This window comes from Aedes albopictus, chromosome 1 (assembly GCF_035046485.1).
Source record: "Aedes albopictus strain Foshan chromosome 1, AalbF5, whole genome shotgun sequence".
NCBI lineage: Eukaryota > Metazoa > Arthropoda > Insecta > Diptera > Culicidae > Aedes > Aedes albopictus.
Window position 1 is genome coordinate 256,085,860 of NC_085136.1, and position 25,109 is coordinate 256,110,968.

A 25,109-nucleotide genomic window follows, 5' to 3' on the forward strand; every position below is an offset into this window, starting at 1 on the left:
ATCTGGAAATGTTTGAAGAAAACTTTTTCCATAAAGCTGATCTTATTTTCTTCTGTGTTATTTCTGATTGCTGTTCCGATAAGCTGTTGTCCAACTGCCGTTTGTTGTGCGATGTTCCGTGCTATCTCTTTTCCCGCTATGTAGTCGTGTCTAAACGCCAAGGACTCCAGCCCAGATATAGCCAGAAGTGTGTTTAATGGTGTACTTTTCGTGCATCCTGTTGCTTTTCGAAGGCTCTGATTGTTGATGACTCCTAGTCCAGTTAAGTTCGTTTTTGTTGCATTGTTGTACACCGTAGATCCATACTCCAAAGTGCTTCGAATTAATGCTTTGTGGATGTTCAGCATCGTTTCCGGATGTCCGCCAGCCTTAACTCCGCTGATCACCTTAACCATGTTGAGTCTGTCGTTAACCTTTTCTTTTAGCTCCTTTGTGTGTCGTCCAAATGTGAGTGATCTGTCCAGTACTACACCTAAATAACCATGGGACCTGACAGTTTCTATAACTGTCCCGTTTATTTTATAATCGAGCGATTTGTTGCTTGCTTGGAAAAGAATTGTTTTGGTTTTTTCAGGATTAATTGTTAGGTTGAGGGTAGTTGCTGTTTCCACAAAACTGTCCAGGTATGCTTGACTTTTTGTTTCCAACATTTCCACTGATTTAGCCGTGACAATAATGCCGAAATCATCGGCATATTGGACCAACTCTACTCCATCGACTTGAATTTCGTGCATTTGGGCCGTATATACGTTGAAAAGCGTGGGAGACAGGACATCCCCTTGTGGAAGTCCTTCGCTTATGATTCTTGTCAACTTTTTGTCATTTGTTTGGAGCACTATTTTCCTATTCGTAAGGAAATTCGTGATCCAGCAGTTTAATCATAGATTTAACACTAAGATATCAAAGTCAGGAACAAATTGAGTTCGATTTTTGACGCCATTCGCTCCCCCAGTGTTTTCGCCTGCTCGGCATTTCGCTTGAAGCGACGCGTTAAATCTTGAGTTCGCCGCCCTTTTTCACTTTTCTATCAAAGCAAACTTATTCCAGAAATCTTGTTACCAAGATAACGAGATTTGCTTGTTTGTTTATCCCAAAAATGAAACGTCATGAATCTCTATTCTACTCCGCATCGTGCGCCGTTTATAATTAAGTTGCTGGTAGCGCTAAAAAACAGATTCTGAGGCTTCTGAGGGAAATAGCTCTATCGACTCCGGAAAGTGGTGGACCTAGTAGACAATTTGGTGTAGCATGCTTGACGAACAGCATCTGTCGCCGGTCGTAAGGTTTCGACAAAATGTGGCATGACTTCTCATCTGAAGTTGGCTGAAGTGCGCAACGTCCAATCATAGCACAGATTCCCCTCCCCTCCTGTTTGCTGAATGATCGAGGAACTGCTAATCATCAAAAAATATCATGCTATAAATGTTGAATTCCCAGCGTTTAGGTATGATCCGACTTTAGAGCTTTCCGGCGGCAATCGTGGAATCAAACCTCTCTTTCTCGGGCACTTCACTGATTGCCCAAGGACCGTGGACCGACCACCGCTCCCGCTCCATCTACACGAAAAAAAATTTTCATATCGAATGTATAAGAAAATGTTATACATCTTCGCCATTTCGTTTTCCTAATATAGCTCATCTGAGAGTGTAATATGAAGCATAACACATTATTGATAGAATGTATAAGTTTAACTTATGAATTTTATTCACTATTTTTAACCTTCCGTAACTCGCGTGGTTGACTACCTGCGTCAGCACCACGCTAATGCTGAGTACAAAAAGCGAGATTTTTTCATCGTGTTGTACAAAATACAACAGCGCGATCGCTCGAGGGTTAATAACGGTCACGAATCGGTTCCGCTGCGCTCAATTCCATCTTGAACTGCTCCTCATCGGCTAACACGTTCGTTAACATTCAGTGAAAGGCTGACCTTCTCTCAAGATCCCGACCCATGATTCCTCGACATCCACGGAGACGACACCCATGACTTCTGCTGCGGATGCGTCTGGCATTACTTGCGAAACCGATAGCTTGAATGAAAGATCCGGACAGGCCATTTCGATGGTATTAAAGGGAACTTTTTTAGGACCTTGCTTATGACCGCGTTTCAGGCAGAGTGTTAATTGATCCAGGGATACTCTGTGAAAGAGATAAATGGTGTAAAGTGCATCATAAACTAATAATAATTTTGATTCAGGTAATACCTACCGGGATCTGCAAGCGTTATCCTTGTGTGAATATAATTTTCAAATGTTTTCAACGAACGGAGAAAAATACGGTTGACAGTACGACGCGTCAAAAGCGCCGCCTCCTTATGGCCATTCAAAATAGATGTACTGGGGGAATGGGGTTATTGAAAAATGATGAAACTGGCGTCAAGGGCGAATTTCCAGTTTCATATTGATTGTTGGTTTAATTCCGAGGGGACTCGATTCTCCGACATGATCTTCTGCAATGTGTTCACCTTGACGCTGCAGAAAGCGTTGTTGAGGTCCACAAATATGATACTCGTCAGATGTCCATCTCTCTTGTTTCCCATTATCTTGTTGATGACATATGACACACATGTGTTTGTGGACAACCCTTTACGGAATCCAAATGATTTTGGTGGAAGTATATTCCTAACTTCCAAAACGACTTTGAGCTCTTCCAATACCGCTGTATTTACAACTTTGGTACAAGTTGGAACCAGGGATATTGGTCGTTTTCCCTCCAACGTCGACTGATCCTTTCCGATTTTTGGAATGGCTACGACCTTTATTGTTTTCAGCATTTCTCCAGGATAACCTCTTCGCCATTGTCCGTTGAGATCCTCTAGTAGTATCTGCACTACCTCAGGTTGCAATTGTCGCAGCATTCCGTACATAATCTTGTCTTCTCCGGGTGCAGAGTTTGAATTTTTAGATTCGATAATGTTTTTCCACCTTGGTTCATCGAGAATGTCGTAGTTAGCAAACGATCCTCCTAGACCGCTCGTATCTACCTGGTTGTTTTGACCAAAATGTAGATCCAGAAACTTTTCTGCTAACTCTGAGTGCTCTACGAATTCCTTCCACTTGGCTTCCTTTTCCACCTTCTTCCGCCTCTGGAATAGAGCCGACGCTTTTTTGAATTTTATCAAATTGTCCAAACTGCCAACTTTGTTGAATTATCTTCTTGCTTGGGTTTTCGTTTTCCACGCTTCCTCTACCTCCGGTGACCACCAATATTTCGGCGTCCGTTCATCACGTTTTCTGCTATTCTTGTAGATTCGTTGCACCTTTCCAGTTAAATCTTCCCAGGACCTCCGTGTGGTCCAGGGTCGTTAGTTGGTCGTAAATTTTCTTCCTGTTGTATATCCATTTGTCTCCTTTTGATGACTGCTCGTGATTCGCAGCGATTCGTATCGCCATGTGCTCGCTACCCACTCCATACTCCAGTGCCGTCCATTGGAGCTCTCCGTACAGATCGGCAGAGCAGAGTGATACGTCAATTGCTGTGCTTCGTCTGTTCAGTTGTACGGCTACAAATGTGCTTTGTCCGTCGTTCAGAACCAGCCAGTTATATTGGTTCACCAACTCCATAAATATACCACCTTTTCTATCGCAGCTTGCGTTTCCCCATGCGATATGGTGAGCATTCCAGTCACCGCCTATAATAACTTTTCTGTAGTTTCCCAAGGATTCAAAAATTTTTGTGATGTCTTCTTCGAAATCTTCAGCTGTAACTGATGGAGCTAGATATACGGATACCACTACGATTTGGCTCTTTGGTATAGCAATTGCTACTGCCTGACTATTCCCTGACAAATTATCGATTACCACCTTTCTATAGTTAAAACTGTTTTTTATGAAGATCGCTGATCCACCATAACCATCCTCTCGCGAATCAAAAACACTATGATATCCTGATATTTTATAACGAGTACTAATCTCATATAACTCTTGAGTCCACGTTTCTTGTAACAACGCTACTGAATAGTCTTCCCCTATCAACACTCTTTGTAACTCCTCTCTATGTTTTTCAAACTTTGGATATAACACTGTATTATTTTGATTTTACCCTCCATTGAGACACTTATTTTCTTATTTATTTCCCTAGTTGATACGGTTTTCAATTAACTCTAAATTATCGTTTGCTTTAGTTCAAAATGCTTCTGTACTGCTTGCTTTACTTTTTCCTTCATTTCGCAGCTGACACTTTCGTCACTGATAAGCTCCGAATAGAAGCTCATGGCTTTGTTTTGGTATTTGTTGGTAACACTTGCTTCAATGTTCCTTCTGTTGTCCTGCAACATGGTCTTCCATTTCTCCATCTCGTACACCTTGTGCGGGTTGTGCAATACAACTCCGTTCTCTTCTTGGTTGATTTTTGACGTGCCTGATGGTCCAGGCAATGGCTCTGGGGAGTCCATCGTTGATTCCGTAGTTGCTGGTCTCTTTCGCTTGTTCTGAGGTTTCTTCTTTTTCTCCGTGTACAGCTTCACCGCCGGTGTGATTGGTACTCTTGGGTTGTTCGTTTGTTGCCATTGTGCTTTCAGATCGCTGCTTCCCGATAATGTTTCCGCCAATGTCGGCATATCTTGCAGTGAGTTCAGTGGTTCAAAGATGTTGTTCGAGGTGAACGATACCATCTCTCGTGCTTCGACGAACGTGTAGTTCTTTTTCGCCATTATGGATTTTATTTGCTGCTGTCGTAGTCGCTCTGGGCAACCAACGCTTCCTGTGTTGTGTGGTTTTTTGCAATGCAAGCATTTCTTCTGTTGTTGGCAGTTGTCGTACGGTTCCTCTTCGTGTCGCTCGCTGCATGTCTGACATCTCCGGAAACCCTTGCAGTTTTCAGCTTTATGGTTGTACCTCAAGCACTTTTTGCAGAAAACAACTTTCTGCACAAACGGTTGGATTTTGCTTACACAGCAAAACAGTCGAACTCTTTCTGGCAGTCGGCTCGCTCGGAACGTGATTGAAACTCGGTTTGAGTCAAGGTTTGAGGGTTGTTTCTCTCCATTGACGTAGCGGTTTAGACGGTAAACGTCGACGACAGGAACTTCGCTCTGAAGGTCCGTGAAGATCTGTTCAGTGGTGATATCGTTCGGGATTCCTGCTATTACTCCTGATATGCAAACGACATGCTTTGGAATGTACGCCGTGTACATACCATTTTCGTTGTTGATGAATTCCACGATAGCATTCGCCTTGATGTAGCTGTTGAACACAACCATGATTTTGTTTCTTCCGATCTGCTTCATGTCGAAGATGTGGTTCTTGTATCCCTGCAGTTCACGCAGCATCGATCCCAGCGAGAATTTGTTAATTCGTCCTCCTTGTGGTCCTTGTTGTGGTCCACCTCGCAGCTCGAAGTAAACACACGCTAGTTTGAAAATACCCATTAATGGGTACTTTAGTACCCATTTCAAACTAAAGTGGCTTAACCCATTAAATGGGTATTTGCCGTTTACCCATTAATGGGTATTAGCCACGAACTTCAAAAAATGGGTATATTTTACACTTGATAGCAAATCAAAAAATGGGTAATAAACCCCCATTATTTCGAGTGCGGTATCGCTGTTTGAGGTTAGATTATTCGGAAAAAAATGTTACGAATAGAAAAGCAGAAATGATTATTTAAACTGTGTATTTATTAGTATACATATGTTTTACATCTTATTACATTATATTTTACAACTAATTATCTATTACTTTTCCACATCTGTCTTGGCATTGGGGTTGAAATGCCTACAATCAGCAACGGGAACTCGCATTTTTTGTTGGGACTTAGTCATCCAGCTGTAGTCTTGTATTTAATTTTCCAGAATGATCAGTTTGATTATACCTACGTGTTAGCGAATTAAATCAATATCCACCAGGGAGGGTGCAGGCACAGGGGTGGTAGATCCTACCCTCTACGCCCACCCAAACATGCCCACCTGCGCGCCATCTGCTGTTGGTTCTAATTTGTAAACATCCTTTGTTTAATGGTTTTATAAACATCAACAATAGTAAAAACATTAGCGATTTTCTCTTCCTTTCGGTGCTGATGCTCAGGTTTTTAGGTAATTATCGAAATATCTTGAGTTGTAGTGTTAAATTATCCTCATATTAAAGCACCAGAACCGCTCTGGGAGTTTTCAATTTTCAACCGATTTTCGCACTCCAAACAAAACGAAAACAAAAACAAGCGAGAGTAGAGGCAAATATTTCATAATGGCGAAAACAAAACTCTGTTTTTTTTTCGGAATAAAATTTTCAATATAATCTAAATAAAATGTGTGGGATTATGCTTGAATCACATGCTGACTTGCTTTTAGCATGATAAAACGGTGTTAACATCAATTTTGCGAATGAAAATAGATATTTTCCTGGTTGGCCGTTACGTCCTTCTAATGGTACTAAAATTGAATAGAGGGTAGGCGCAATTTGTTCACAGTTGACAGCCAGCTTGCTCCCCTGTGCAGGCACGTCAAACTCGAACAAACTACGCCTACTTAACATGCATCGAGCGGGCCTTCCCAAACAATACAATGCGATTTCGCGGGCCATCCCCATCGGCAAAATAAACCGATTTCGAAGCAGGATTCGACCAGGCTTCTGGTCGCGTTGCCAGTCACACTAACACACTCGCAAAAGATGAGCAGTAGGCCTACCTTGCCGCTTGCGGGTCCCCTGATATCCACTCCGTCAGCGTAATCCTCTTTTGGTCAAATTCATCACTCTAAAGGTTCTTCTTTCGAAAAGCGCATTATTCAACAATGGCGGTACAAAAAATCACAAACATTCATGAGTATTATTTACCCATTATTTTCCTGAGAAATCGAATTCCATAATGGGATTTTAATACCCATTATTAGATGTCAGAAAAGCCCCATTTTATGACAGCTCAATACGTTTGCAAAAAATGGGTACTTAAAACACATTTAATGGGTATTTGCGAACTAGCGTGTGCACGGTATGGTGCCTCGTCCCAATAGAGTTAATAAACTATAGAGGACGAATGTCGCTGGCGTCGCCGCCGCAACATCTCTTGCTGGCGGAGATAGGGAGGGATATAAGTGTCAAAGCGAAAAAGTATGCAGTTTGACAGGTAGATACCCGGCATGTTTGCGAACGAGAACAAAGGGAACAGCAGCGACATTCGTCCTCTATAGTTTATTAACTCTATTCTCGTCCCTGATGATGTGTTCACTCGTTGTTTGTTTTGCCTCCCATTTTCGTCACTCCTTACACTTCTTCCTCCGGTATCCGGAGGGTCTTCTATCTCCCCCATAACCTCACTTCACTCTTCTTCTTCTTCTACCAAGATGGCGCTTTTTTCACGGGGAAGGATCGATTTTTTTTTGCTTCAAAATCACTTATTTTTCTTTTATATCACTATTTCTTCACTTTTTCTATCCCTGCTACTACTCTCCTGATAAATTTTAACACTTTTGGTAATCTTCACAGCCTTTTCTTCCTCGCAAAAATCCGGTTTTGTTCTAGAACAGCCGCTTCGCTTGAAAGATAACTTTGGAATGCTTGGCATCTTCGGCAAAGTCGTTTATTTTGGCAAAATAAACAACTCTTTCTCAGACGTCAAAATTCCACAGCCCACTGTTTTTGAGTTATTAAAAAAATAAAAACCAACCAATGAAAAAACAGTTTTTAAAGCTAATTTTGACATTTTTACCAGAAATCATGTGAGTTTAAATTTTTTCCTAATGCATATGTGTCAAACCAAATACATTGTACGGGAATATGTTGAATATTATCATTAAAAATTTAAAATAAAAATACAAATTCGAAAAAACAGGGTGAATTTCAAGCCTTAATATCTCACAAAGCGCAACTTCAAATTTTCAGCAAACACGAAGCAATACTAGGTGAACATACTGCCAAAGATTTGGAGAGGTATTTTTTGTGTTTTTGAGATTATAGCTTTTTAGTAATAGCATAAATATAACATAAATATAAATGGCACGCGTGGGTTGGAGACGAAATTAGTTCTGTTGGGAGTGGTTCGGTCGTATGGTAGCCTAAGATCGGAGTTTTGCGGTAGCTTTGTAGCTAATGATCCAAATTAGTACGCTTGCTTTTGTGCTTTGTTCGAGACACACAGACAACCAGCGATGGAGACACATAAATGGGTGAGCTCGTTTCATGCTATTATTTTATTGTGAATATTCGTTGTAAAATAACATAACTAAGATAGAAGACTCCAAGTAAAGTCACTGACTCTTTTTTTTGCGGACTAGATTACGTTCTGAGAAGAAACATTGACCGATCATCTGACATAGATGATCCATTGTTTGCTTTCCGCGAGAAGCGAACAAAAGTACAAAAGTCTTCACGGTATGATTCAAAATCAAAAAGTTATATAATCAAAGTGAATTATGGTCGTGAGTAGCGTGTTTTTCTTTGCTGTACACGAATATCTCAACATAATCGATCGCGTTCGCTATGGTCTCGCGTGCAAACAAAAACAATAGATGCGCGGGTGTTTAGTATTGTGTTGTTCCTTGCAGTGCGTGCATCGCTCCTGTATGGAGTGAGTATCGCAGCATAATCGTTCGCGTTCGCAATTGTCTCGCACGAAACCGAAAACATCAGATGCGCGGGTGTTTAGTCAAAGACTTTGTGTTTAGTGTTAACAATGTACCATGTTGTGAATGCAAACGCTTTGGTTTACTGATGTGTCCTTTGTTGCGTTCAGTTCATCCCTGCGTGGAATGGACTAAAAGTTTCTGCTCCCTGATGGGGTGGAGACGCGTGACAGGATTTCTTTTATTAGATATGTTTCGTATAGAAAAGTGGTCGATTGTGCGCGAAAGTTAGTGTTATTAATCCATTGTCAAATCATATCACCAACCATAGGTGACTCCCAGACTGACAATGTACCCACCCCTACTAACAAAAAAATCCTTCCTGAGACAAATGTGGAGATGCAGCGATTCGCGGTCTTTTTAACAACGTTTGCCTTACTAACATTCCCTCCCTTCCTCGATGACCGTAAGGACGTGGCCGGCGCCGTTATTGGCCTTAATAAAGTTGAGAGCTCTCGAACTGTGTACATTGAGAATAGTAAACTAGTCCCAAGCCCTATTCATTGGTTCCTTGTACAATTTCGATTGCTCTGGTCAATCACGGAGTAGCAACTACGAATTATGCGGTCATCTATACTCATGATCATGCTAATGCAATAGCTTTTTAGTAACAGCATAAATATAAGTAGTACGGTCTCTAGTAGCAACGTACGTCACACTAACATTCCTTTCCTTCCTCGATGACCGTAAGGACGTGGCTGGCGCCATTATTGACTAATAAAGTTTGGGATTCTCGATCTGTGCACATTGAGAGCGGTAGTTACTCCCAAGCTCCGTTTGTTGGTTCCATGTGCAATTTCGATTGTTCTCGTCAATCACGGAGTAGCAACTACGAATTGTACGGTCATCTATGCTCATGCTCAATAATTCAAAAACAGTAGGCCGTGGAATTTTGACGTCTAGGAAAGAGTTGTTTATTTAGTCAAAATGAACAACTTTTTCGAAGACATAAACTCTCTAAAGACATAAACTCTAACAGTAAAAGGTTACATGCTGGCACTACATATATTTATACTGTTACTAAAAAGCTACCCAAGTAACCATGACGTTTTATATAAAGCATTAATTTCGCTTTATAGTGTATTATATGACATGCGATATAAAGTTGTTTTGTCATATAGGCATCATTAAAGTAGGTTTAAAGTCGAAAGTGGCGCTACTATTGTTGATTTAAAGCAAGCTTTACTGTGGTGATTGCTAAAGCATATAAAATGCTTGTACCTTATAGCTAATGCAATCAAATCGTATGGAATGCATACTTAATGCATCATGTCAAAAAAGAAAAAAAAGTATGTTTTTCATTTTTCTATCTATTTTTATCTTCCGATACTCTCACTTTGATGTTTTTTATTGTATTTCGGGAATTGAACCTAGACTGCCGAAACTGAACCACGATGAAACTCGGACGCGCTAACGCTGTGTGCTACGATACCATGCATTTTGCACCTGGAAAAATGTGCAACATAAAGTAACGTATTCTTTGCTCGTGCCTTATTGAGTTGTAATTTCAGCAACTCTAAAAAATGTGCTGGTTTCTGAATGCCATCAGTTATGTTACTCTCGAATATAAATTCGTCTGTGTTGATTCTGTTTTTTTTTCTGTTTTCATACGTGCTCACTTCTACCTAAAATACAATAAATAAGAAACAATACAAACAGCGTCTTAATTCTTTCTTTTATGAAATCGGGACGTTATGTTAAATAAGGAAACCGATACCCCACATAATTTTTGTTCCCTCAGCATCTGATTGTTTTCATGTCCCAACCAGAAACCCAAAAAATCATACATAATATAAATTTTCAAACCGCAACATCTGAGCATGATAATCCAAGTGCTCCGCAGCAATCCATGAAAATTTTGGTTTGTTTTTCTTTTGTTTTGAATGGTTCTGTTTCTAAAACTGTTTTACAGTTTGTTTTTTCGAACTGAGCGATATTTTTCTGTTTACAACGATAGAAGCTTTAGTAAAGGCATATATAAAGTAATAAATGCTTGCATCATTGATTGCTGTAAAACTTTTAACATGGTAATGCAATGAAGCATTCAACAACGGCTCTATAGAACTATACAGAACTGTCAAAATCTTGTAATGCTTCAATGCTTTCATAATGTAGATTAAACGCTTCATTACTTGACAGATCGTAAAATAAAAGTTATGTTGCATTAGCTAAACTATAATACGATTGAATTAATGTTATGATATAATGCTTGTGGTTACTTGGTTACTATATATTATCTCAAAAACACCAAAAAATACCTCTCCAAATTTTTGGCAGTATGTTCACCTAGTATTGCTTCGTATTTACTGGAAATTTAAAGTTGCGATTTTTTTGCGCTTTGTGAAATATTAAGGCTTGAAAATCACACAGTTTTTTCGAATTAGTATTTTTATTTTAAATTCTTAATGATAATATTCAACATATTCCCGTACAATGTAATTGGTTTGGCACATATGCATTAGGAAAAAATTTAAGCTCGCATGATTACATCTGGTAAAAATGTCAAAATTAGCTTAAAAAACTGTTTTTTCATTGATTGGTTTTTATTTTTTAAATAACTCAAAAACAGTAGGCTGTGGAATTTTGACGTCTGAGAAAGAGTTGTTTATTTTGCCAAAATAAATAACTTTGCCGAAGACGCCAAGTCTGTAGGACGTAAAACAAAGAAGTTAGATGATGGCGCCACCTATGCGGACGAGTTCCGAACTACTACGTTCTAAGCAATGGATGCCCCTGCTGATGTCAAACAACTTTGTCGAAGACACCATGTGTCAGAAATGCTTCGTTTTGGAGTTCCGCTAGATTGCGATTCTGGCCCTTAGTGCAATGTTACGCGCCAACCGATGCTGCCGAATTGCAAGATTGCGAGATCCGACTGAGCATTGCTAGGATCCATCGACAGGAGGAGAAAATTGGGCGCCGGTTGAACACACGCCGACTGGAAGACGCTACGATGAAAAGGTCCTTCATCGAAGAGCTAGAGAACCGTGCTGCGAATATTCCAGAAAGTGGAAGCGTAGCGCGATGTGCCAAAAACCATTATTAACGAATAAAAATGTCCACCCCAATGGCACCCGACATTCGTAAGATAAACTATTCTAGTATCTCATCTGAAAATTTGAAAATGTTTCATCGAGGGAAACTAAAGTTTTCGTGGTTTGAAGATTTTGAGCCATTTCTATAGGTTTTTCTTATATGAGCTAGGGGCGGGACAGCTCTAATATTCATTAGCGGTATTAAGCAGTATTAGCGATATTACGAGATATTAATCCCAGAGGAAATCCATTTTTGAACGAAGTAAGCCTTTAACTTGGCTGAATGTCAAAAACAAGAAATGCGTGCTTTCATCACGGTTGCATGAATGAATATTATCAAATCGAAATCGGTTGCATAGGGGAATTAGGGGCATAATGGACACCCGGGGCGAAATGGACACCCCTGTTTTTGAAGAAACTTTTGGCTTTCATGTAAAACTTTCAATGCATAAGTGTAAAGGAACAAGCCATTGTTCTATTTTTCAAAAGTACCATTTATATTCCTTCAAAATAACCAACATATCATTGAAATTGAAGTATGTTTTTCATATGGTGGATTTCTTATAATTTCGAAGCAGTAGCAAATAAGGTATTACGAGCGACTGAGTGTGTCCACCATACAAACAAGTGAATTGTTGCCTTATCTACATGTATACGTAGATTTAGCAATGGATGAAGTATTATATTTTTGATCAGAACACACTGAAAATAGCAATTTCAATGTTGTAGTCCATTCGGGGCAAAATGAACACTGGCAATTACGAATGGATGTACGCGCATTGCATACTGTTAGGCATTTTAGAGAGTTTGAAAAAAATCAATCCGATTATTTTAGTCTAAAATTTAATTTATTAACTTTGAAGTTATGTAAACTCATCTAAGATGGAGTCTTGGATGGAGTATTATAGTTGTGGTATTGATCTCCGTAGGCAAATTACTTAACTGGTCGATACTCTCAAAGATACAGCATAACATATGCAGGGGTGTCCATTATGCCCCGATGGGTGTCCATTTCGCCCCGTACCTTTCCTGCCAGCCCCAAAAAACACACGGTTTTCAATTCATTATTTCTTCACAATAATGACATGCTACCAGCTGTAAATGATTGAAATACGTAGGAAACAAGTTAAAATTGTAAGCCAACTGGTAATATGTTAAGTTTTTGTCTGTTATACAGGCCTAACATACTCATTTGCTTAGGGTGTCCATTATGCCCCTAATCCCCCTATCTATGCTTTATTGTGGAACTTCGCACTTACATCTACGTTCCAAAAGTTTGTATCTTTCAAAAACACAGATCATTCCAACTGATACCTACATAACTGTGAGTCCTCTTGCGGATCAATATTTGATGGCCAATATAAGCTTACTCCTACAATCTGAAACTAGCAGTGGCATCCAAGCTCAAAAATGGAGTGCAAATGGTCATAGGCAGCAACGTTTCCTATCCTGTTATTGCCTATTTTTCCCGTTATAGGTTTTGATCAGCTCAGCCGATCGTCTAAGGGAAGCTTTTTTTTGCATGAGGTTTATTGGCAAACATTAAGAAACAAATCGTTCTATGATAAACAGAAGTTTTGAAAATGTAATCAACTGTTCATTCGAGTTTTTTTCGTATTCATCGCATATCTACATTTGAAATCATCAGTTTCCATGAGATTTATGACTTGAACGTATATTAAAAGCGCATCTAATTACATCTGATGAAGCCACCTTCTGGATGTTTCCACGGTCAGTGACACGGTCTTTCGGAAGCCATCGTCTCTATAGCGTATTTGAAGCTATTTCTTTCTCACAGCTGAAAAACTCAACAGAAATTAGAGTTTTAAATTGAACAAATTGGAGAAAATCACAGACAACCCGTACTCTCTAAAATAAAAGCTCTCATTTTTGAGTAACGCCCATGCCGCACAAGGACTGTGTTGGAAACACACATTTTTTTAAATTGCTCGTACGCTCACATTTTTGCAAAATATCAATATTTTTCGGTATTTGAAGGTGGTTTATAAACCCAGTGAGGTTGCCATGTCGAAATTATTGCAAAATACATCCTCATGTGAGCGTACGAGCAATTTTTTAAAAAATGTGTGTTTCCAACACAGTCATGTGCGGCATGGATGTTTACTAAAAATGTGCAGGCCGAACACATTTTTGAGCGTAGCCGTTTTTGCGTGTACTTCCACTTTTCGTGTTTATGACAGTTGGTTGTTGCATGAAAAGTCATAACATACTACACAATAGAGGTAATCACATTCAAATGTATGCGTGCCTTTTTTGTAGATGTAGTTGTGAAACTGCGAGGAAAATATTTGCACTCTTACCCCGGACGTTAGTTTTATCATTGTTTACCCGTTTTACCCAATTCGATTGGGTAATATTTGCATATGCAATCTGAATAGCCTTTGAATCGGTGTGCACTTTTGTGTGAGGAAAAAATCGCGCTAGTGTTTGTGTGTTGAAATGTCACTTATCTCTATAAATGTTTCAGTGAACGGAAAGATTAGAAAACTAATACATATTTCTCGGATACTTTTTCAAAACGACGTATAATACACGCAAGTCCTATGTTGATACGTCGTTTTGAAAAAGTATCCGAGATTTATATCCTCACCATCACTGTACCGCTTCTCATACACTTGCTTCAATAGGCAACCCTTTGAAGTCAAGGTTGCTTTTTCGTAGTGACGGCAGAGGCTGTCCAGTGTGTCCCGTGCCTTTTTTGTGCCTTTGATGAGATTCGGTTGACTGTCCTAAAGCAATAGGGCACTGCACGAAATTCTCGCCTTCTCTTTCACTCTTACAGAAATTTTGTAAACAACAAGGCCAAGAAACGTCAAAACCCCATACAAAATCAAAACAATGAAGTGCCCTATAGGCCAACTCTGGAGCTCGATTTGAATAGGTCGTATGTGCTTTTGTCGATTAAAAATTCGATCAGTTGGATTCGCTTATTATAGCGAAAACCGTTGTAATTTAGCAAAGTTTATACATACAGCAGAATCCTCACAAAACAGGTTTTCTGTTCCATCATTAAAAGTTTGCAAAATATCTGCCATATTGCTACAATGACTAAAATAAACTGTCACTAAAAGTTACTGTCACTAAAAGTTACTGTCACTCATGCCTTCTGGTCGGTTCTCGGTCACGAACTGCCACAAATCTTCACGAATTAGTAGAAATTCTACCTCTTTTGCTTCCAGTTACTGTTACTGCCGTGAATCGCAAGTCAGTCCCATCTGCATTTTGGGCTAAATTGAGTTAATGGCAGTTTTCGATCTTTCTTCGGATGATCTTTCAGCTGCGTGCATAAAAATATATAGTTTGTTCAGTAAAATCGAAAAACAACACCAAGTTTTTTTTTTTTTTCCTCCCCTGTTGGGGAAATTAAGCCACTGCGTCCAATAGGCTGAACTTTTGTGGCATGTCCCGTTTTGATATTCGCATCTAGCCAGCTAATTACCATGTGTCAAGTAATCAGCTACTGCCACGACGCGTCGTCTCCCAGTCAGGTGCAATGGAATTAATAAACTCCAAGACCTTCCCAGGTTTTGCAGACCAGATCTCACTGGGTTGCAAGCAACCACTATTTAGAAATCTTTGCCTGCGCGTGTATAAAGCACCACAACTGCAAAGCAGATGATCCGAGGTTTCACGTTCCATATTACAGAAACGACAGATATCACTCTGAATATGGCCAATATTTTTCAAGTGATACCTGCTCGGGCAGTGTCCAGTTACTAGGCCAGTGTATGTACATAGAGCTCTCTTGTTGAGCTCTAAGAGCTTTTTGGTTTTATAAGCATTTGGTGTTATAAATCGTTTTGACTGATTGCAATTTTTGACGTCCATCCAATTGGATATCACCCTCTGCTCAGCCCAGCGTTTCAGGTCCATTTTAATTGTACAGTTTGATATACCACAGAATGGTTCTGGACCAGCAAACTGTAAATTGGAACCACTTTTAGCAAGCTCGTCTGCCATTTCATTTCCTTCAATGCCACAGTGACCTGGAACCCAGTATAAGTTTACTGAATTCCCTTGGCACAGCCTGCGCAGTGAAAGAATGCATTCCCAGACAAGCTTTGAAGTACATTTGTAAGCGCACAATGCTTTTAGTGCAGCTTGACTATCTGAGAAAATACAAATATTTGCGTATCTGTATTTTCTCTCAAGGCAGATATTTGCGCATTTCAAAATAGCAAGAATCTCTGCTTGAAACACCGTAGGATAGTGTCCCATCGCCACTGAAATTTGTATTCCAGGGCCGTAGATTCCCGCTCCCGTTTTTATTCCAACTTTTGAGCCATCTGTGAAGAATTTGATTGACCCTTGACGAACAGTGGGACCTCCGACTTCCCAATCTGCACGAGTTGTTTCGTGCAACTTGTAAGGAACATCATGGTTCTCCACAGGTTTCATCCAGTCTTTAATCATTTTCATTACTGGCCTATTTTGGAAGTATTGTGAAATGCTCAAGTGACCTACAAGATCACCTGGCATAAACTTTTCAATTCGTTTAAGTCGCAGCAATTCCTTTTCTGCTTCTAATTGCACGTACTCGTGCAAAGGTAGCAGATTGAGAATCGCATCTAAAGCTTTTGATGGAGTGCTTCGCATCGCTCCTGTAACAGCAATGGACGCAAGACGTTGAATTTTGGCAAGCTTTGTTTGTGTGGTAGCCTCTTTCGTTTTTGGCCACCAGACAAACGAAGCATACGTCACTTTTGGGCGGATTATGGCAGTATAAATCCACATTATCATTTTTGGTTTCAAGCCCCACTTCCTGCCAATAGTTTTGGAGCATAACCAGAACGCACTTGTTGCCTTACCGATCACGGACTCAATTTGAGCATTCCAGTTCAGTTTAGCATCCAGTATCAAACCTAAGTATTTGACTCGATCACTAGGATGAATTTGTATCCCTCCAAGCCGAAAAGCTTTTAGGTTGATCTTCCTTCTCCTAGTGAAAGGGACAATTACGACTTTTGACGGGTTGATGCTAAGGCCCTCCTTAATACACCATGAATGTGTATAGTTTAGGGCCCTTTGCATTCTCTCCGAAACAGTTTCGTCATACTTTCCTCTCACTATTATGACTATATCGTCTGCAAAGCCCACAACTTCGAAACCTTTTTCCTTCAAGCTTCTTAGAAGATCGTCTACAACTAAGGACCACAATAGTGGTGAGAGGACTCCTCCTTGAGGGCAACCTTTCGTTGCCCTTACTGTTATAGAAGAACTTCCCAGCTCAGAGGTGATTTCTCTTTTTGCAAGCACAGTATAAATCCAATGTATGATACATTGGTCGAAGTTTTTGTTCTCCATGGCACGCTTCATAGATGAATAGGAGGCATTATCAAATGCTCCTTCTATGTCTAAAAAGGCGCATAGAGCTATTTCTTTTGCTGAAAACGTTTTTTCCACTTTTGTTACTAGCGAATGAAGTGCTGTAACCGTTGACTTACCAGATTGATAAGCAAACTGGAAGTCAGATAGGGGATGGTCTTTTATGTAAGAAGAATTGATAAAATCCTTCAAAACCTTTTCCATAGTCTTCAACAAAACTGAAGAAAGACTAATTGGCCTGTATGCTTTGGGATGCGTCTTGTCTCGCTTCCCCTTTTTTGGTATAAAGATAACTTTTACAAGTCTCCATTTTGATGGAACGTAATTCAGTCTTAAACTAGCCTTGAACATCTCAATTAGTGATGGTACCAACACCGCTTCTCCATTTTGAATCAGTGCTGGAAATATTCCATCAACTCCTGCAGATTTAAAAGGCTGAAAAGATCTAATTGCATTTTCCACTCTGGCCTTCGTGAAGATTTCATCAGCTAAATCTGAGGTGGTGTTTATTGTCCTAGTTGACTCCGAAGAGTTTATACTAGGACATCCTTCACCTTCCAGAGATATAGTATCATTGGAATCCACACTTAGAACCGAACCCGGAAAATGGGTTTCCATCATTAAATCCAAAGTTTCACGAGGAGTTTTGGTAAAAGCTCCATCGTCGCGCTTCAGGTTTCCCAATTCATTTGAATGATCTTTTGCGAGCGTTTTCTGTAGTCTTGCAACTACAGGAGTGCTGTTTATGTTTTCACATGTCAGCATCCAAGACTTTCTTTTAGATTTTCGTATTTCGTTGTTGTACTCAGTCAGGGCTTTCCTGTACTGAGTCCAATCTCCCGTTTGTTTCGCTCTATTGAACATTTTACGAGAAAATTTTCTAAGGCGATCCAGTTTAAAGTTCCACCATGGCACGTCTCTAGTAGAAGACGATTGTATGGTGGGACAACTTCCGTTAAAGGAATTGATGATACTTTCATTTACCCTTTGAGAAAATGATTCCAACTTTTGGGTTGAATCAATAGTTTCTCCCATTGTAAATGGATGCGTATTCAACAATTCTACATATTGATCCCAGTTTGTCCTCCTGGGATTTCTAAATGCGGTTCTAGAGTAATCTCCACCACTCCAATTGAAGATTATGTGTTTATGATCAGATAGAGAAATCTCATCTGACACGTGCCAGTTTGTGATCTTGTCAAAGATTGCAGCATTGCACAGTGTTAGATCCAAGACCTCTTGTCTGATTACATTTGAGAAAGTAGGTTTATCACCATTATTGCAAATGTCTATATTGTTGGAACACCAAATTAGATTGTCCCATAATGAAAAGTAATCGCAAGTCAGTCCCATTACTAACTTGTGTACCCTGCAGTACAAAACCGAGCACTGTTTTACTAAGTTTTATATTTTTCACAGTTACGTTTTTACGTTTGAAACAATTTGTGAAAGTTTCATGATGATCACAAAAGTTTTCAATTCATGGCAATTTTTTAAAGTCTCACAAGGTTTCACCTAGAAGTCGAATTTGAAAACTTCGGAGTCCATTTTCTCAATGCCTACTTTTTACATATGGGACTGACTTGCGATTCACGGCAGTGTAGTTCTTTCCATTCTTATTTATTGATTGCTCTTGGTTACGGTTGGGCACACAACCAGCGGGGTAGCGCGGACGTCAACCACGAATAGATGTGCCGTAGCCCACATGAATTTGACATGTTTGGGAAATTGACACTTTTGGGCACTCTGACAGATCTGGGAAGTGCACGACATCTGCGAATTAGTCATTATCATAAATTATTACTTAAGTAAAACGTGTAAAACTAGCAAAAGATTACGAAAATTTTGGCGTGCAATCGTTAGAAATTACACGACAACGCGAAGATAGCAAATAAATCAGTAAGAAATTGTGTAACGCATCAGTTTTCAGCACAAACAATTTTGAACGTGTTTTTGTTGTGAGCTACGGGGATTTTGCCTTTTGCTGGCCCCCTGCACACAACCTGTTGGTAGAGTGTAATGAAACAACGACCATCTGTCATCTAGTATGAGGACAGAGAGAGAACTAAGTTTTATTTATTGCCCGTTGTGAAGATTTATAGATTCCGACGCAAATAAATGATTGGGCTCATTTTCAGCGTAGGTGCGTTAAAAATGTTTGTTTACTATGCAAAACTATCACCAAATGTGTACCTAACAACACAGCGTAAAATATTCTCCAGGACGCGTTCTGGTTTTATATCTGTGGGCCCACGCAAGAAAAATCCACGCAACTAATTTTCGCGCAGGAGTCTAAACAGGTGGAATCTCCGCAATAATTCAGTCAGGCTTATTCTGCGCGGCGTGTGAGGTGAGACGGACGGTTTCGTCTCACGTCACGTGAGACGACTAATGTAAATCAAATGGGGCGAGTCGACTTTTGTCACCTCATTCGACTCGTCTCACCTCACACGCCGCGCAGAATAAGCCTGAGTATGGTGACAGACTACTACGATCTAAGCATTCTTCAGAGATTGCTTCGCCACCACTGAGCTCTAACCTGATTAACGATTCTCTCTAAAATAAAAGCTCTCATTTTTGAGTAGCGCCCATGCCGCACAGGGACTGTGTTGGAAACACACATTTTTTTAAATTGCTCGTACGCTCACATTTTTGCAAAATATCAATATTTTTCGGTATTTGAAGGTGGTTTATAAACCCAGTGAGGCTGCCATATCGAAATTATTGCAAAATACATGCTCATGTGAGCGTACGAGCAATTTTAAAAAAATGTGTGTTTCCAACACAGTCATGTGCGGCATGGATGTTTACTAAAAATGTGCAGGCCGAACACATTTTTGAGCGTAGCCGTTTTTGCGTGTGGTTACTGATGGGCACCGCCGATATCAGGATGGTATATCGGCGTAGGTAGTTTGCTGATTGCTTCACGCTGATGGATGGCGATAACAGAAGACATTGGTTGTCCTAGTTTTCCCCGAATGTTGTTCCCCCGAACCCCGGTCCCCGAATGACACTTTTCCCCGAATGACCCAGTTCCCCGAAACACACCCTTCTTTATTCATAGACAGTTCTTTCGAGTTCTATTACTCCTTGTGAGAATCTTTCTATGTAATGATTATTCAACAACTGTATTCATTATTTGTATACACTTTATTACCGATAATTCAATATTACATACAATGATTCACACTCCAGACAACAATAACAACATCTCCACATATGACAGATACTCAATGTAAATATACACGCTAAACGTAATAGAGAAATACAATAATTTATTATGTGCATACCACAAGGTACCACATCTCGTTTTTTCTCCAGATCCGCAGCAAGGTCACTCCACGTTGTTTTCGCTTATAGTCTCCTCAGTTGATGAACGTCTCGCTTCGGTCTCACATCAAAATTAGTAGTACAGTCATCCATTTGGTCATCCATCTCTGCTCGGCATTTTGGTAAATTACTTGGCCGTTACTTATGGCTGTACCTAAAAAGAAATATTATTTTGACCCAAGTATTTTCCCAAATCCCAAAATATTTTTAATACTGACTGCCAAGCTAAATATTACCTTTGCTGATGAATTAATTGAATTGCTTTCCTCTTCTCAAATGTTTTCAATGACAGGTAGCATGCAAACATTGTATACTGCCCACTTCTTTTTTTTTGACATGTCCTTTCATATAAGAATCTCATACAAAAGGTATGTATATTCAGATTATTATTCAGACATTTTTTTAACTAATATGTCGGAACACTGCACGAATGTTACAGTGAAAAAATTATCAATATCCATTAACTCGTTTTCGATCCAAAGTGTCCAAGTGTCATACAAACACTATTTCATTTTAAGTTTTTTTAGCGAACTTCGCTGGAACTCGTTTCTTGTTCAGAATATATTCAGAAGTTTGGCTTTACAGATTTTGTTTTCTAAATATCGAAGGGATTGATACTTTTTTTAAATCAAATCACGATTTCAAAAAACGTTACTTGTCCAAAGTAATATTTGTAATACTAGTTTTAGCTAAATAGTAATTTGAAAACTTGAAAACATCCAGTTTTTTAATTATATTTAATACATATTGTTCACAAAACACACACCCGCACTAGCTGTTTGAAAGTATAGTAGAATATTAATATTCATTCTTTGTTTTGTTTTTCATGTTGTAATCCTATAATTATCTCAAATTCTTAATACATACATCATCGTCGCAGTACCAAATCGAAATCACACATTTAAGCACATGCAAAGTTGCAGTTGTGACGTAAATTTGAACCGGTTGCTGGTATTGCGCATCATTAAGCTACTTAAGAGCTGAAATTAGCACTTATCTAAATCGAGTTGCTATGTTTATAAGTAGGTTAAACATCAATTTTCGCACCGCCAGTCACTTCGGCTTCCAACCGAAAACGTAATGATAGTAGCCAATTATTATATAGAAAGCAATTTTCTCCAGATAACAAAATAAATCGATCATCTTATTGGAGCACTTTTCGACAGTTCACCTATACAGGTGTCCACGTTTTTAGGAATCATGTTTCCGATGATTTCGGAATTCTCATGATTTACCATTTACCTTTCAAACTGATTGAGTTTATTTTCACGGTTTGGTCGTTCAATAGGTTTACATTCTACGATGCATATTTCCCCGCATTAACTGCTGATTCGTGCTCAATCAAATTTATTTTAACATTACAAAACCAAAAATTTGTTCCTTTGATATCGCTCTTTTGGGTTCTGAACTGTAGGATTTATTTTAAAGGTGTACCTCCAAAATATTGCAAAAGCCCCTCAACATGTTATGTTCTCACTCTAGATACCTAATGAAGCTATTTCAGCAAGCCTTTCCTAAATTATTCGCATTCAATGTACCGTCAAAATTTAGAACTTTTTATCTTTAAGTAACTCTGATTTTCTACATATGCTCATCATATTGATAGTATTCTCAATTCGTTGGATCGGACTAGAATATTCTGCATTATTGCAAAGCCTAATCTATCATATCACTTATTTCACAACTTTTCGATGAAATACATCCTCATTTTTTTGTTAACACTTACAAGTCTGACGTAGTGCACACTGACCATGATTGTCTGTGTCATGATGGCCCTTACGCTTGCCTCTACGATTCATTTCTATGTACTGAAACAATTTAATGCACGTTTTCATTCGAATTTTCAATGAACTTATTAACACAAATATCACTTATACATGTACACACATTTTTATTGGTAAAAATTCATGGATTTGATATATAAATTTTATTTGTACACACATACTCGTTTTCCACGCTGGATCACACATAAGATCGATGGACCTTATATAAACTATGTGTATCTACACATTAAAAGGGTTATCTATGACAAATTGCAAAAATCTATGTGTGCGACACATGCATACAATATTTGCAGTTTTTTCAGTGTATGAAATCTAAAAATTCAAACAAGGTAACATGTTAGTAAATGGTACCTGTTTGCATTAATAAGCTTGACTGAAAAACAAACCTCATAATCCAGCTTTCATTAGATATATCTATTCCTGTAGTTACAGAAATGATTATCTTTTATTATTCCATTATGTTGTGCTTTTGATATACTGTACGTTATTCTCCTCAATAATAGTTTCAATACTTCTTATACTGATCAACATTTGTCTCTTCCTGTAAGGAAATTATTGTGCAGAATTTGTTGTTGAGCGTACTGCTGTACCTTGTTCTCTAACTTGTTCCACAGTTCTTGGCAAGATGGCACTATATCCAGTGTTAGGTAATCATAAGTCAAAATGCCCCTCCTGACCACACCCGATACATTTCATATTCAAAGACTTCAGAAGTGATTACTCAAGAACTCACTGTACTTGAATCGCATAAACATTTAGTGGCATTCAATAGGCTATAAAGCGCTTTTTACTCGAATTCCTGAGACTTCTAGTTAGGCCGAAAAGTTTCATTTTTTTATTATTCGATTTTTTTAAATATCCAATTCAACTAGTTATTTGACTAGCATGATACTTAACAGGTTAGTGGTTAGCAACTCCTCTGAATATGTCGTCTAGCTTCAACGAATGCTTTAACTGTCATTTTGACTTCCTATCTTGCAAACTACCAAGACAATTTAATTATTCTCACACATTGATGTTAATTTTCTTGAAGTTACATTTTTAGTCTTGTAAGAGAGGACAAAGCATTAGTTAAACCATGTCTTCATGTTAATTTGGTTTCAAGAGCCACCCCTTTTTACGTCTCGTAGACTTATTATACTTTACTGAGCAATGATAACTTCAATATATATCACCTGAGGTGGGTCCACAACAATCTCAGTATTTGCTCAGTTATATTCGCATTTGGAACATATTCAAATACTATTCGTTCCTGTTTTTCTAGTCACGCTCAGCCTAAAGTTTAGTTTTGTCTTTCGTCTTCTCAGCTGCCACTTAATTGGTGTGAAATTTCATTTTTAATGGTTCAATTCAACTATAAAGCCCAGATTGGAGTTCAAGAGAAATCGCTCAAGAAACTTCTAGAACGATTCCTGGCAGAAACTTTCTACGGTGACTGCCATTTGAACTGTCATTTCTTCGCAACTGCGTACTGCGATCGAAGAAAAAACGGTTTCTTGTGCGATTCAGCCAAGGAATTTCCCAGGCCCCCTCCCAGGCCGAGAAATTCCTTCTGATCTGAAAACAGCCCTTAAATCTGTGTTGGCTGGTAACCTGTTTCTTACGAAATTTACGACACTGTTGCGTTTTTAGTACTTTAATTTTTAATAACACAATTCGCCTTATACGGTTCTACAAAGAATCGACTATATCTGTCTTGCAGGTCTTACCGCCTTCAACGGCATTTCCACCTGCAACGGCTTTTTCCGCCTTCAACGGCTTTTCACTCTCCGACGGATCTTTCCGCCATCGACAGTTTTTCGCCTTAGTCGGCTCTTCTGCCTATAACATTTTTCCTGCTTTCGAAAAGCCTTTCCGCCTTCAACGGCTTTTCTATCTGTGATCCTTTCCGCCTTTTACGGCTATTTCAAGAATGTCGCCTTCATTAGCTTTTATCGCCTTCATTGGCTTTCATCGCCTTCACTGGCTTTTAACAGCAACGGCAAAATTTGATGTCAAAATATTGTTTCACCTCTACGCCTTCCTCGGCCATCCGGTTAACAAATCAATACTTCATTCATCATTCAGCATTAAAGTCTAGATTTAGGACAACAACCCTATTCAACGAGTATCAATATCACAATCAACAAAACTTAGATTTTCTTCACAGTTTTTTATTTCTTTATCTGACAATAGTGATTGTCATCGATTTGAACTAAACAATACCGATCACCATCAAAATCTCTCACAGGTTGATCATTGTCAATAGTCGAAGGTACAAATAGATTGTTTGATTCATATTGAACAGTTAGTACACAATATTTACCTTTTTGATTCAAATGTTGAAATTCAATCACAAGTCATCACCTGGAGGTCATCACCACTCTGCATGCACCACACACACCACTCATCTCTTTCTTTTTCCAAAGACAACACTTCCCGAACCGAAATTAAACTAATTTCACATGCACTGTTCACCGTTCTCGTCGCCAATGTGAGAATCTTTCTATGTAATGATTATTCAACAACTGTATTCATTATTTGTATACACTTTATTACCGATAATTCAATATTACATACAATGATTCACACTCCAGACAACAATAACAACATCTCCACATATGACAGATACTCAATGTAAATATACACGCTAAACGTAATAGAGAAATACAATAATTTATTATGTGCATACCACAAGGTACCACACTCCTCACACCTGCTGAAACACTACTGAATGAAGAATGGTGTTTTGACTCATTCTTTCCATTGTTGCTCGTTCTTTTTAGAACCAAATTGACCCTTGGCTTTCTGATAATGAATCATGATCATGAACAGTGATCATTTCAAACAAGAATGTACTTTTCGGGGAAACGGGTCATGCGGGGAACTGACTTTCAGGGAACCGACATTCGGGGAAAAGAAGCACAATCGAAGAGATTAGCGAGCCATTGCGAGAGCACTTCTGTTAACTGGGGCTCCTGCTATCAATTTATGGCAGTAATGTGTCTTGAGGATTGCTACGGTATTACAATAAAGAAATCGGAATCCGATGGCTAAACCTCTACAATGCATTTGTAACGA

General features: G+C 39.0%; 1 protein-coding gene across 1 annotated transcript; it reads right to left on the minus strand.

The window, feature by feature from the left end:
- Positions 1-1,701: 1,701 nt before the first annotated feature.
- LOC134285589 (uncharacterized) lies at positions 1,702-6,269 on the minus strand. Its single transcript, XM_062846643.1, has 2 exons — positions 2,209-6,269; positions 1,702-2,139 (listed from the first exon to the last, which is right to left on the minus strand). Exon 1 carries the CDS (start codon positions 5,366-5,368, stop codon positions 4,103-4,105), a length of 1,266 nt encoding a protein of 421 aa, XP_062702627.1. The 5' UTR covers positions 5,369-6,269; the 3' UTR covers positions 1,702-2,139; positions 2,209-4,102.
- Positions 6,270-25,109: the final 18,840 nt, after the last annotated feature.